This window comes from Scatophagus argus, chromosome 15 (assembly GCF_020382885.2).
Source record: "Scatophagus argus isolate fScaArg1 chromosome 15, fScaArg1.pri, whole genome shotgun sequence".
NCBI lineage: Eukaryota > Metazoa > Chordata > Actinopteri > Scatophagidae > Scatophagus > Scatophagus argus.
This window is the reverse complement of record NC_058507.1, coordinates 19,190,360-19,201,201: the sequence shown is the minus strand read 5'-3', so window position 1 is coordinate 19,201,201 and position 10,842 is coordinate 19,190,360. Positions and strand designations below refer to the sequence as shown.

Here is a 10,842-nt window from a genome sequence, read left to right as displayed (position 1 = left end):
TGTCTACCAGTCCCTGACCGTTTTTCCTACCATGTGGATGAGGTGACAAGACTGAACCGGTTCATACGTGGATGGGAGGCCGGTTTCAGCTGGATACGTTGTCATAGTAACGAGCTCTCTATAAATACTCTCGTGTCCCTTACCGGCTTCCACTTCAGTCTAGTCGTCGAGAGGCGTCAGCCACAGCAGCAGACTTCAGCGCGAAGCGAACTGCTTTTTTTTTTAATCCCCGCATCCGGGTCTAATGGACAAACTCTTTGTAAATGCTTTTTAAGGTAAGTGAGGACTTTTTGATGTCGTTTTGTGAAGAACATCACACTTTAAATTAAGGGCTTGTTAATCAGCGTTAGCTGTCTGATTCGGTTATGGCGCCTTTAAAGGACAATTAATAGCGACTTACTAGAGTAAGATATTCATGCTGTTTAACCGTATCCGTAACGTCGGTTTCATTATAAACTGAATCGCTCAGGAGTGTTACCTAATGTTACTACGTGGCCGGCGTGTCGGCGTGTTGGTTAGCTATAAATCGCTATAAATACAGATAGTCGTATTTATATTAAAACTTCTCCGCTTAACGTCTGGGTGCAACAGTAACTTTCCAGGGCCATAGACTTCGGTTATTTGATGTGACGCGGAACAAGTTTTTGAATTAGCTGTATAATCTGCGGTGATCCACGTCTACTTGAATGTTAAGTTGCCTCATGGCATGAAGAGCTCTAAACGGAACCGGCATATGGATGTGTGCGTCATTTGTTAGTCACTCATTGGTTCATTTACATGTCATTCTTGTACAAAAAAAAAGCGGATTTCCTTTGTGATTGGATAAAGTCTGGACTAGGCGGGGCTCAAATTTCTGTTCAATGCCATATTCTGTGCAGATGGTGTCAAGTCGTCATGCCGTAGTTATAAAATGGGGCGCTATGAAGACTATGGACTGAAGGAGTGTTTTACGCATGCTTCAAGTCTTATACGTTTGTAGTGTATCATAGTGATTTTAAGAGAATAATCCCAAACTTTGTGTTACATTTCTAAGTATAAAATTCATTTATCTTAAGAGATTTATATTGTAAATGTTGGCTACTTGATTTAATCTTGAGTTTTAAACCAACTAGAGTTCAGTCCATAGACAGATCTCAAACTTCTTTCCTGGCTTATCCTTCTCCCTCTGAAAATGAATCTTTATGTTAAAATACTCTTAACTGCTCTTCTTCACAGAATCCTCACTCTAGGAAAACGCACACTGGCTCCTCAGCAGGCCCCGGCCTCGAGTCTTATTTGAAGGGATTTAACCTCACTGGTGAACCACCTTGGCTTCTCTGCACCTGAGCAACAGAAGCACTAAATTCCATCTCTATCATATTCAAGTAAGTGTCTCATGGACTGTTGTTTGCAACTTGATTCAACACCGCATTACCATGCAGATAAATCTGTAACGATTGCTTTTTACTTCTGCTTTTGAGAATTACTCACACATGCACTGTTCAAGACTTTCCCATTTCCGGGGAATAAAACTGTCTTTACTAATCAAGAACTAAAAGGACATTGTCCTCATAATATGCCTTCCTCTCCCTCTTCCAGTTTGCTAGTGACCAATCAAAAGGACTTCTTGTGACCATGAACACTGCCACTCCCACAGAGTTTGAATTCTCCTTCCTGGAGGAGGGTTTCTCTGCCCGAGATATTGTTGAGCAGAAGATAAATGAGTCATCCATGACTGTAAGTGTCCTTGTTTTTAGCATCATATCATGTAAAAATTTGTTTTTGTAAAAGACTGCTTTTGTTATATGCATATATTCCTTTATCCGTCTGCTCTATAACAGGATGACAGGGATGCCTTCTATGTCTGTGACCTGGGAGATGTGCTAAAGAAGCACATGCGCTGGGTGAGGGGCCTGCCTCGTGTCACTCCTTTCTATGCCGTCAAATGTAATGACAGCCGCGCTGTAGTTATGACACTGGCGTCTCTGGGAACCGGCTTCGACTGTGCAAGCAAGGTGTGTGTTGGGGAAAACTTCCATAGCACAAGATGTTCTTAGAATAACACAATGCAAAGCTCTGTTGATGATTAGCTGGCAGTTTCTGTGTTGGGGGTTGTTAAATTAGCACTTTATTTGCTGACTGTTGGAATTGTGTCCCTCTAGACTGAGATTCAGCTGGTTCAGTCTCTGGGAGTGGATCCAAGCAGAATCATCTATGCCAATCCCTGCAAGCAAGTTTCTCAGATCAAGTATGCTTCTGCCCATGGGGTCCAAATGATGACCTTTGATAGCGAGGTGGAACTCATGAAGGTGGCCCGCTGTCATGACAATGCCAAGTGAGATATTTTACTTTCCCCAGAATAAAGGCTTTAGTGGTGTTTTATTTATCAGCCTTCTGTACTTTTTTTTGTCGTCCTTTTCACTAACCCCATTTCTGATTTGTGCTTAGGCTGGTGCTACGTATTGCCACAGATGACTCCAAAGCAGTGTGCCGTCTTAGTGTGAAATTTGGGGCCCCACTCAAAGCTTGTCGGGGTCTTCTGGAGCGGGCTAAAGATTTGGGGTTGGATGTGATTGGCGTCAGCTTCCATGTTGGCAGTGGCTGCACTGATCCTGAGACCTACACTCAGGCTATTGCTGATGCCCGCTGTGTCTTTGATATGGGGGTAAGTTGTGATAGAATTGCATGTGAAAATTGCATGTGGGATTATGTGGGTTTTCGTGCAACATTAAAATTATTCTTAATTTTGTGACCTGTAGGATGAGCTGGGCTTCAACATGGACCTGTTGGACATTGGAGGTGGTTTCCCTGGTTCAGATGATGCTGAACTTCAGTTTGAAGAGGTCTCTTGCATTTTTATTTATTTTTTTTTTTATGTGGTGCTTCATAGCATAACACAACAGTTTTTGTACTTTTAGCTGCAACATTAGTAGTACTAGCACAGGACACTTTTTTTTTTTTTCTTTTTTAACCTTGGGGCACTTCCTTTTCTTCCTTTTCCTTACTAGATCACAGCAGTAATCAACCCAGCACTGGACAAGTATTTTCCTGCTGACACTGGTATTAAGATCATTGCTGAGCCAGGACGCTTTTATGTGGCCTCTGCTTACACACTGGTTGTCAACATCATTGCCAAGAAGGTCATCATGGATGAGGAGTCAGGCTCAGCCTCTGATGGTAACAGTATTGTGTTTATATAAAATAAATTGAAAACTAATATTCTGAAAATAGACTTGTAATCTTTCTCGGTAGTAAATGATTTTGCTGACTTCACAGAGGAAGACGAAGGGACCAATGATAGGACACTGATGTACTATGTCAACGATGGAGTGTACGGATCCTTCAACTGTATACTTTATGACCATGCTCACTGTCTGCCAACGCTACACAAGGTAAGTGAAACTCAACTATTTCAATGGCAACAAATTTTATATAAATTGGTCCTAGAAATGAAACCTATCCCTGTATGTATGTCCTCTCCTCTTTATACTAATAGAAGCCAAAGCCAGATGAGGTCATGTACCCTTGCAGTATCTGGGGTCCAACATGTGATGGCCTTGATCGCATTGTTGAGCAGTGTGACCTGCCTGACCTTCAAGTGGGTGACTGGCTGGTCTTTGAGAACATGGGTGCCTACACCGTGGCCGCCTCCTCCACCTTTAATGGTTTCCAAAGACCTGACATACACTATGTCATATCCCGCCCTGCCTGGTGAGTAGATGTTGCAAAACCTTAAAGTGGTAGTCTGTATCGGCTCACTTCTTGGAAAGTTTGTCGTTTTTAACTCTTATCTGCATTGTCTTCTACAGGCAATGTGTGCAGCAGATCTGTTCCCAGGGCCTGCCAGCTCCTGCGGAGGAGTCTTGTTTGTTTGAAGTGCCAGCCTGCTGTGGCCGAGAGAGCAGCTTGGAGATGCCCACTAAGCCCTGCCAGGCCCATGTGGTTTAAGCAAACTGTACATCACATACATTACAGCAATGTTTTAGCTTCCTCTGTTTAATTATTTAAGGGGGGACTGTTTTTTTTATTTTATTTTATTTCATTTCATTCCCCCACATCATTTCTCCCAAATGTATATGAAAATTCAAGGCCAGTTACTTGACAGGAGAATGAGAGGGACATGTTTGCACAAATCTGCGTTCTGTATGGAAGCTGGGGATCAACCCTTACTGATATGAGGCTGAATCACACTCTGAGTGTCTCTGTGTGTTCCAGGTAGTGTGGCAGGGCAACTCTGAACTTGTTGCTACAGTTTTATTGCCCTAATTTGGGGAAAAGACCGTAAGAAGTACTGTAATTCGCAAAGAACCGATCTACTGAACTGGAAGGAATGGGGGAAGGGGAACTTGTAGGGGAATTTGAAACTGTAGCAGTAATCAAAGAGATGGAGGTTAACCAGTGCTTTTACTAATGTCATTAAGAGTATGACGGATTGTTTCCAAGTTAGACATAGTTTATTATTGAATTGTTGACCCTTCAAAGCCCTGTTAACAGCTGAAGTCGCTTCCTAGCTAGTAACTCGCAAAGAGGTGGTTGGAGGGTGATTTAAATCCTCAAAAAATGGCTGCTATGTTAATATTTATATTTTCCATGATCTCCACTTCTGTACAGAACCTGTTAAGTGTTAGTCCTCAAGATTTTTCTTTTTCTAACCAGTGTTCATAATATAGCAATACAGCGTTTTTGTGTTCTGTATGTTTCTTTGAATATACAGTTACACAGAAACTCAGAGGAAATCCACACATGCAGCACATTCTGCGTGCCAAAACACTATAGTGTGTCTCTGTGCTGATTATGGCTGCAGCATTTGAAACCACTTGTCCAACAGCATTATAGATACATGCACCGGAGAGCTACCCATGCATTTGTCTTGGTCACCAGATCCTACAGGTGCCACCAAAAACAGATCTTCAAGATTAACACTTAAAACACAGGGACTCAAGAAGCAGACTGCACCTCTCCTCTTCTCCTACACATCTATCTATCTAGATATATCTATCTATATATCTCTTTCTCTCTATATATAGATAGATATAATACACACACATTATTTTTTTTGTAACCTATAGAGAAGGCAAGAAGACCATTCATGATATTAATATGAAACTGTGTATAACCACATTTGAAATGGATATGAAAGAGACGGGATTGCAAATTCATAATGCTTTCCTATGGAAAATTTTTGAAGTTTTGTATTTTTTTAATAAATAAAACATTAGGTGCAGAGCCAAATTATGTATACTGTGTGTTTTTAATGTTGTCACATTTTTACAAAGGGCAGATACTACACCTTAGAAAGTTGTTCACAGAATGATTCAAGAGTCCCATGTGGTCTTTGCAGATGGAACTGGTTCAAATCGGTGTCACAGATTTTGCCACAGTGTGACATTCATTGCTGACATTCCACTGATTCAGCTATGCTTCAGACAGCAATATAAGTGATTTTGCATGTCAGGGAAGAGTCAACCATGAATTAAGCACCCATTTCAAAAATAAAAAAAAAACACACATCTGTTCCTGGAATATACATCATTGCTCAAGTAAGTCCTGATTTTACACAATGCGAGAATTAGATTATATAACATGCTTCATCCCAAAGAGAGACCATAGTTAACTCTAAGACTAAGTTAGGATATCTGACCCTCTACCCTGTAGCAACAGTCAAATGTTGATCTATGCATATATTCATATGTACTTCTATATTCTCTACACCTACTTCTGCTTCTAAGCTACATTTTAGGAATAGCAACATCTGTAACAGTAACTGCTTCTTTGCAGTGCAGAGTTATTATGTAGATGCTATAGCTTTCTGGTAATGTTTTTAGTTGAAAGGTTAAGGCTGCACAGATTTATCTTCAAACCCTTTAAATTGCTCTTTTTGTTTATGTTTTGGAGCAAATTCATTGTATGTACCTGGGCAAATGTTGCAGCAATATTGCAATATTTACAAAGAAAGAAGTTTATTTATTTGCAGTATACAGCACTTCACAGGGAATCATCTCTAAATAATAAAATAAATAAATGTAATCAAACAAAATGAAGTAATAAAGTTTACAGCAGCAAGAAATAATCAGCAAAATAATCAGTAATGTCTGTGATCCGTGTGCCTGACTCCTCTCTGAAAGAAAATAAAATCAAAAATATATAAATGATACAAAAAAAGTCAATATAAGCTATTTACAATTATGTCAAAGAAACCCATATACAGCTAAACACTTGAATACACACTAGAATGTGTTTTTCGCAGTTTGGCATGTTGTTTCCTCTTTTTTACAACGTATTTAAACTGACAGTTGAAAGGAGAAATGTGTTGCATGCAAATAAAGCCAAGATAACAATGGTGCATAATAGAAAACACAGTAAAGATCCTAAATTATCTTAAGCTCTTTTGATTTATCAGCAGTGACAGTAACAGCAGTAAAGATAACACATTTAATAAGACCATCTTTAGAGTTTCAGGATTGTATACAAATAATTTTTTTTAAAAAAAAGTCTTGCACAACAGAGACAAGTTGCATAGTATAGTACACGCATTTCCCAAAACCTCAAACTTCTGCTTTAAAATGTTTAACAAGGTTGGCTTTAGGCTTGTTGTGGGCACAAGCACACATGTTAAAGTAGCAAGAGAAAGGCGCAGTGGTTATGATTTCACCACAGCCATGTTCTTTTGCTCATAATGCTTCCTAATATACTCAGTAATGGTGTTCTCATTATTAATTTCTTTCTTGAACACCATAATGTAAAACTTTGGGGCCAAGTGACAGCCGAGGATGCTGTAGCTAGATATGAGAATGGCTGCACTTTCAATGGCTCGTTTGTACTTCCCAGTCAAATTGATATAAATTGGGATGAAGAGTATCCAAATGATCAAAAAGAGAAACATACTGGTGGTGATTAACCTTGCATTTTTATACAAATCTGGGAGCTGTTTACCTTTGAATGCAAACAGGAAACAACTGAGCGCCAAGAAAGCATTGTAGCATAGCATGGCTATAAAAAACCAAGTGGAGCCCTTGTCACACTCCCACATGATGGTTCTACTTAATATTGTTGTATTGACAGCTGGGGGGTACAAACTCATCCATGACACACACAGGCCCAGCTGGATCCCAGAGATGATGGTCACCACAGCCACTGGTTTATTAAGCTTCTTTATTGAGGACCCTATTTTAGTTTCAAAGTTGAAGCCCACTAAGATTTGGATCAGATTGGCCAGAATGCAAGAGATGCAGAGGGAAAAGGCTATGCCGAAGATAGGCAGGCCCGCCATGCATGAAGCTTTGTTGGGCAATCCTGTGAAAGTAAAGGTAAGGCAGAAGCAGATCAGCAAGGAAAAAAGCTCCAAGAGACAAAGGTAACCACCAACAGCCTTCACAATGGGAGTGGTACGATAAACTGTGAACAAAATAGCAAACACAATGGTAATAATTATCCCAAAGATGTTCAGGCAACTCAAAATGATAATGAAGGGATCTGACCAGTGTAGGAATTCGATAGTTTTGTTCAAACACTGATCCCTCCGCGGAGATGAATACATCTCGAAAATGCAGCGTTTACACTCCTCACCTGTAGGAGTAAACAAAGAAATGCAAATCAAATTTAACTGCAAAAAAACCTAAAAATATATTTTGCAAATTCATCATGATCATGATTCAGTGAGAAATACTTGCATGGAGAACCTTTTGTCACAAAAAAAGGAGAAGTACAAAGCCACAGCATCTGATCACCCTCACAGTCCAGCAGTATGACACTTTAAGTATTATATTTGCAAATTAAAGGTCCAGTGTGTAGGATTCAGGGGACAAGCAGGAAAGAAGTATAATGTTCAGAATCATGTTTTTGTTTGTATATAATCATCTCAAACTAGAAATTGTTGTTCAGTCGTTACCTTAGAATGAGCCTTTTATATCTACATAGGGAGAGTGGGTCATCTTCTACCATGTTTCTACACCAACACAGAATAAACAAATTAAACACTGGTTCTAGAGAGGGCCTTTCACATTCCTGCATCCAAGCAGAGGGTACGGCTTGGGTAAGGTAAGGCTAAGGTAAGTGCTTTTCATTTGGTTGCAATCCGCAACTTCACCACTAGATGGCACTAAATCCTATACACTGGACATTTAATGAACATTTGCGAAAACAAGACAGGCAAAATTTTTGAAATAATTATTTAGAATTGATAATATAAAAAATAAAACGTGCATTACAGAAAATGCAGGAGAAAAAAAGTAGAAACAAATTAAAACAATACAGGCATCCTAAAAGCTTTCTGCATCATGGGAAGGACTGTGTTGGGTTGTCTGCAGACCGCATCTTCTTGCATGATATTAATAATTAAAGACTTACCATTTCCAGCAGAAAACTCTCCATCTGCACATGGAACACAATCACTGCAGCACTGTTTCCTTTGCTTTTTCAACTCCTGCCCTGGTTTACATGTTTTAGAACAATTGTAAACAGTTACCTTTGAAAGATAAAATAGAGTCAGTATCACTTGGTATTTGCTACTTATTTGAGGTAATAAATAAGTGATTAAAATTTGAACTTACTGACGCATTGTCCTCATTTGTAACAAGGTCAAGTGGAATGCGGATTTCTCCATCTGGCCAGTATTCTCCGATGGTTGTTATTAGTGTGTGCTGTATGGATTCAGTCATGTTCCAATAGACAATATCATATCCTAAAGTGGGGTCTCCAAAGGGGTTAAAGAATATATGTGTGGTGTTCACAGTGAGGTTGACCTTCTTGATTTCCACAAGAAGCTGTGAAGTCAAACATAAACAAAACTCTATTGATGCAAAATTGATACATTTTTTTAATTGTCCAATACCTACAAAGCTATCACTAGCAGTCAGGGGTCGGTAGTGGAGTTATGTGCTATTTTTGGCCAAGACAGAACATTAACAGGAAGTCACTGACAGAAAGACTATGGCCTTTGTATGGATTTAACAGATGTGTTATGATGTGTTAATTAGTCAGCTTTAGAGGTGCAGGAAGGCATTTTTTCAACTTCAGAGAGTGTCAGTCATTCCCTGTTTCCAGCCTTTATGCTAAGCTAAGCTAAGCTAACAGACACATATGAGGTACCTAGCAAGTGACTAAGCATTTCTCCAGAATTTCCAAACTATTGCTTTAAAGACATATTAACAATGATAAACATGTCAGCAAAATAACTTTACCGTACCTCTGAGGATGAAAATTTGCCATTATGGTTACACTGGTGGTTGTCACACTGTAGCAAATTTCTGAGACCCTCAACAATCACTTGAACTGCTAAGTAGATATTGTATGATTCATCTTGGTCAATAAAATCGGCCAAGCACCTTATATCTAGGCAATGCTGGGACTCCAGCTGGCTGTTTCCAAGTGAGCAGGTTCTTTCTCTGATCTGATCAGACTGATTAAGACAAGGTGGATAATGTTCCAGGTAATGTTCAAGTAAAGCATTAGTGGTTCCATTGAACATTGAGGTGACATAGTCCTTAAAATTAGGCACCTCATTTCTCTTAGAAATGAATCCGAAAACCTTCCCGGCCTTCTCAATGCCTGGCAGTGCAGAGACCTTTGAAGAGGTGGACCATGAATCACTTGCAATCCAAGTTCGGTTTAGGTTGTGCTTAATAGCTGCTTCCATGATGACATCAACATTGGTGTCCTTGGTGAACATGATGATGGCCTCAGCAGAGGATTTGTTGATATTGCTCACCAGCTCAGTCAGCCTCATATGGGTTTCGGTATTGTTCTGAGAAAAGTAACCAGGAAGGATGTCAATGAATTCAATGCAGAGGTCCTTCATTTTGCTGAAGATGCTCACAAGTTGATCACTGCCATACTTCCCGTACTCATCATCACTTCCTACAATGGCCACTATTTTCCAATTAAACTTCTTCACCAGCTCAGCAATGGCCTTTGTCTGATGTTCATCACTAGATATTGTTCTCAGAAAAGTGGGGAACTTCAACTTCCTGCTGAGCTGCTGACTAGTTGAAGCATAGCTAATCTGTAACAAACAGATATCAAATCATGTTGAAATTATTCTGAAGTCTGTAACAATGATGCATTAAAATCAAGACAAAAAATTACATTCATTATTACCACTATTGCATTATATTTTCCACAATATGTCATAATCTCACCATTGGCACCAAAATATGCAAAGCATTAATCATCTTTGCATTTTGAACTGTAGTTAATGATAAGGCATCAAGTACAGGGAAGACAAACCTGGGCAACTGATGACAGAGCAACAACTCGTGCCACAGCTATTGATACCTCAGAGTACCTTTCACCAATCACCACCTTTGTTTTGGGTTCAGGCAAAGCAGATGGAAATTCTGAAGGTCCTAAACATCCCTGGTTGTCTGACTGGTCCAACAGCAACTGGAGTGTTGCTCTGATGGCAAAGCTGACATCTCCACAAGTGTCATAGATGTCATATCCTATGGTGAAGTTGGGTAGAACCCTTGGTGTGCGTTGGTTTACTTCTCTGATGGCGTATATCATCACTTGAGTGTGTAGGAATGCTCGGATATCATACCTTCATAAATTGATGGAGAACAGATGACATTTCCAAAATGATTCAAGTACATTTGGGTTGTGTTACCTGATTTATTTCTATTAGGCTATACTTACGCACTACAGGAGAGTGGTCCATGTGTTGGGCTTCTATTGGTTTGCCTGTGAACAGGGAAAAGTCCTCCGATGATGATGTCCCCAGGAGCATATGCATGAAGAGGACGATCCTCTCCTGAACAAGGACTAAATAAACTCACAATACTGACAAATAATAACAAGAACATCGTGGTTAAGCAGTAGTTAACACATGTGTGTATGCATTCGTTCCTCTCTCTAAAATGTGAACTG

At 39.7% G+C, this 10,842-nt stretch overlaps 2 protein-coding genes across 2 annotated transcripts; one reads left to right on the top strand and one right to left on the bottom strand.

Annotated features, from left to right (window-relative positions):
• Positions 1–124: 124 nt before the first annotated feature.
• On the top strand, positions 125–5,211 carry odc1 (ornithine decarboxylase 1). The gene is made up of 11 exons (XM_046413094.1): positions 125–275; positions 1,216–1,364; positions 1,579–1,716; positions 1,821–1,994; positions 2,142–2,314; positions 2,428–2,644; positions 2,739–2,822; positions 2,988–3,156; positions 3,256–3,371; positions 3,476–3,690; positions 3,789–5,211. The coding sequence occupies exons 3-11, from the start codon at positions 1,615–1,617 to the stop codon at positions 3,925–3,927; spliced, it is 1,389 nt and encodes a 462-aa protein (XP_046269050.1). The 5' UTR covers positions 125–275; positions 1,216–1,364; positions 1,579–1,614; the 3' UTR covers positions 3,928–5,211.
• A 699-nt stretch (positions 5,212–5,910) lies between these two features.
• Positions 5,911–10,842, bottom strand: LOC124071982 (G-protein coupled receptor family C group 6 member A-like). Its single transcript, XM_046413093.1, has 6 exons — positions 10,612–10,842; positions 10,204–10,516; positions 9,164–9,979; positions 8,529–8,741; positions 8,326–8,443; positions 5,911–7,545 (listed from the first exon to the last, which is right to left on the bottom strand). The coding sequence occupies exons 1-6, from the start codon at positions 10,776–10,778 to the stop codon at positions 6,620–6,622; spliced, it is 2,553 nt and encodes an 850-aa protein (XP_046269049.1). The 5' UTR covers positions 10,779–10,842; the 3' UTR covers positions 5,911–6,619.

Excerpts from the sequence above, each read along its gene's own strand:
- odc1 (XM_046413094.1), top strand. The coding sequence starts at position 1,615 with ATGAACACTGCCACTCCCACAGAGTTTGAATTCTCCTTCCTGGAGGAG. Across the intron at positions 1,717-1,820 it reads TAAATGAGTCATCCATGACT|GATGACAGGGATGCCTTCTA; the intron begins GTAAGTGTCCTT and ends GCTCTATAACAG. Across the intron at positions 3,157-3,255 it reads GTCAGGCTCAGCCTCTGATG|AGGAAGACGAAGGGACCAAT; the intron begins GTAACAGTATTG and ends CTGACTTCACAG.
- LOC124071982 (XM_046413093.1), bottom strand. The coding sequence starts at position 10,778 with ATGTTCTTGTTATTATTTGTCAGTATTGTGAGTTTATTTAGTCCTTGT. Across the intron at positions 10,517-10,611 it reads GGACCACTCTCCTGTAGTGC|GTATGATATCCGAGCATTCC; the intron begins GTAAGTATAGCC and ends CAATTTATGAAG. Across the intron at positions 8,444-8,528 it reads CAAATGAGGACAATGCGTCA|GTAACTGTTTACAATTGTTC; the intron begins GTAAGTTCAAAT and ends TATCTTTCAAAG.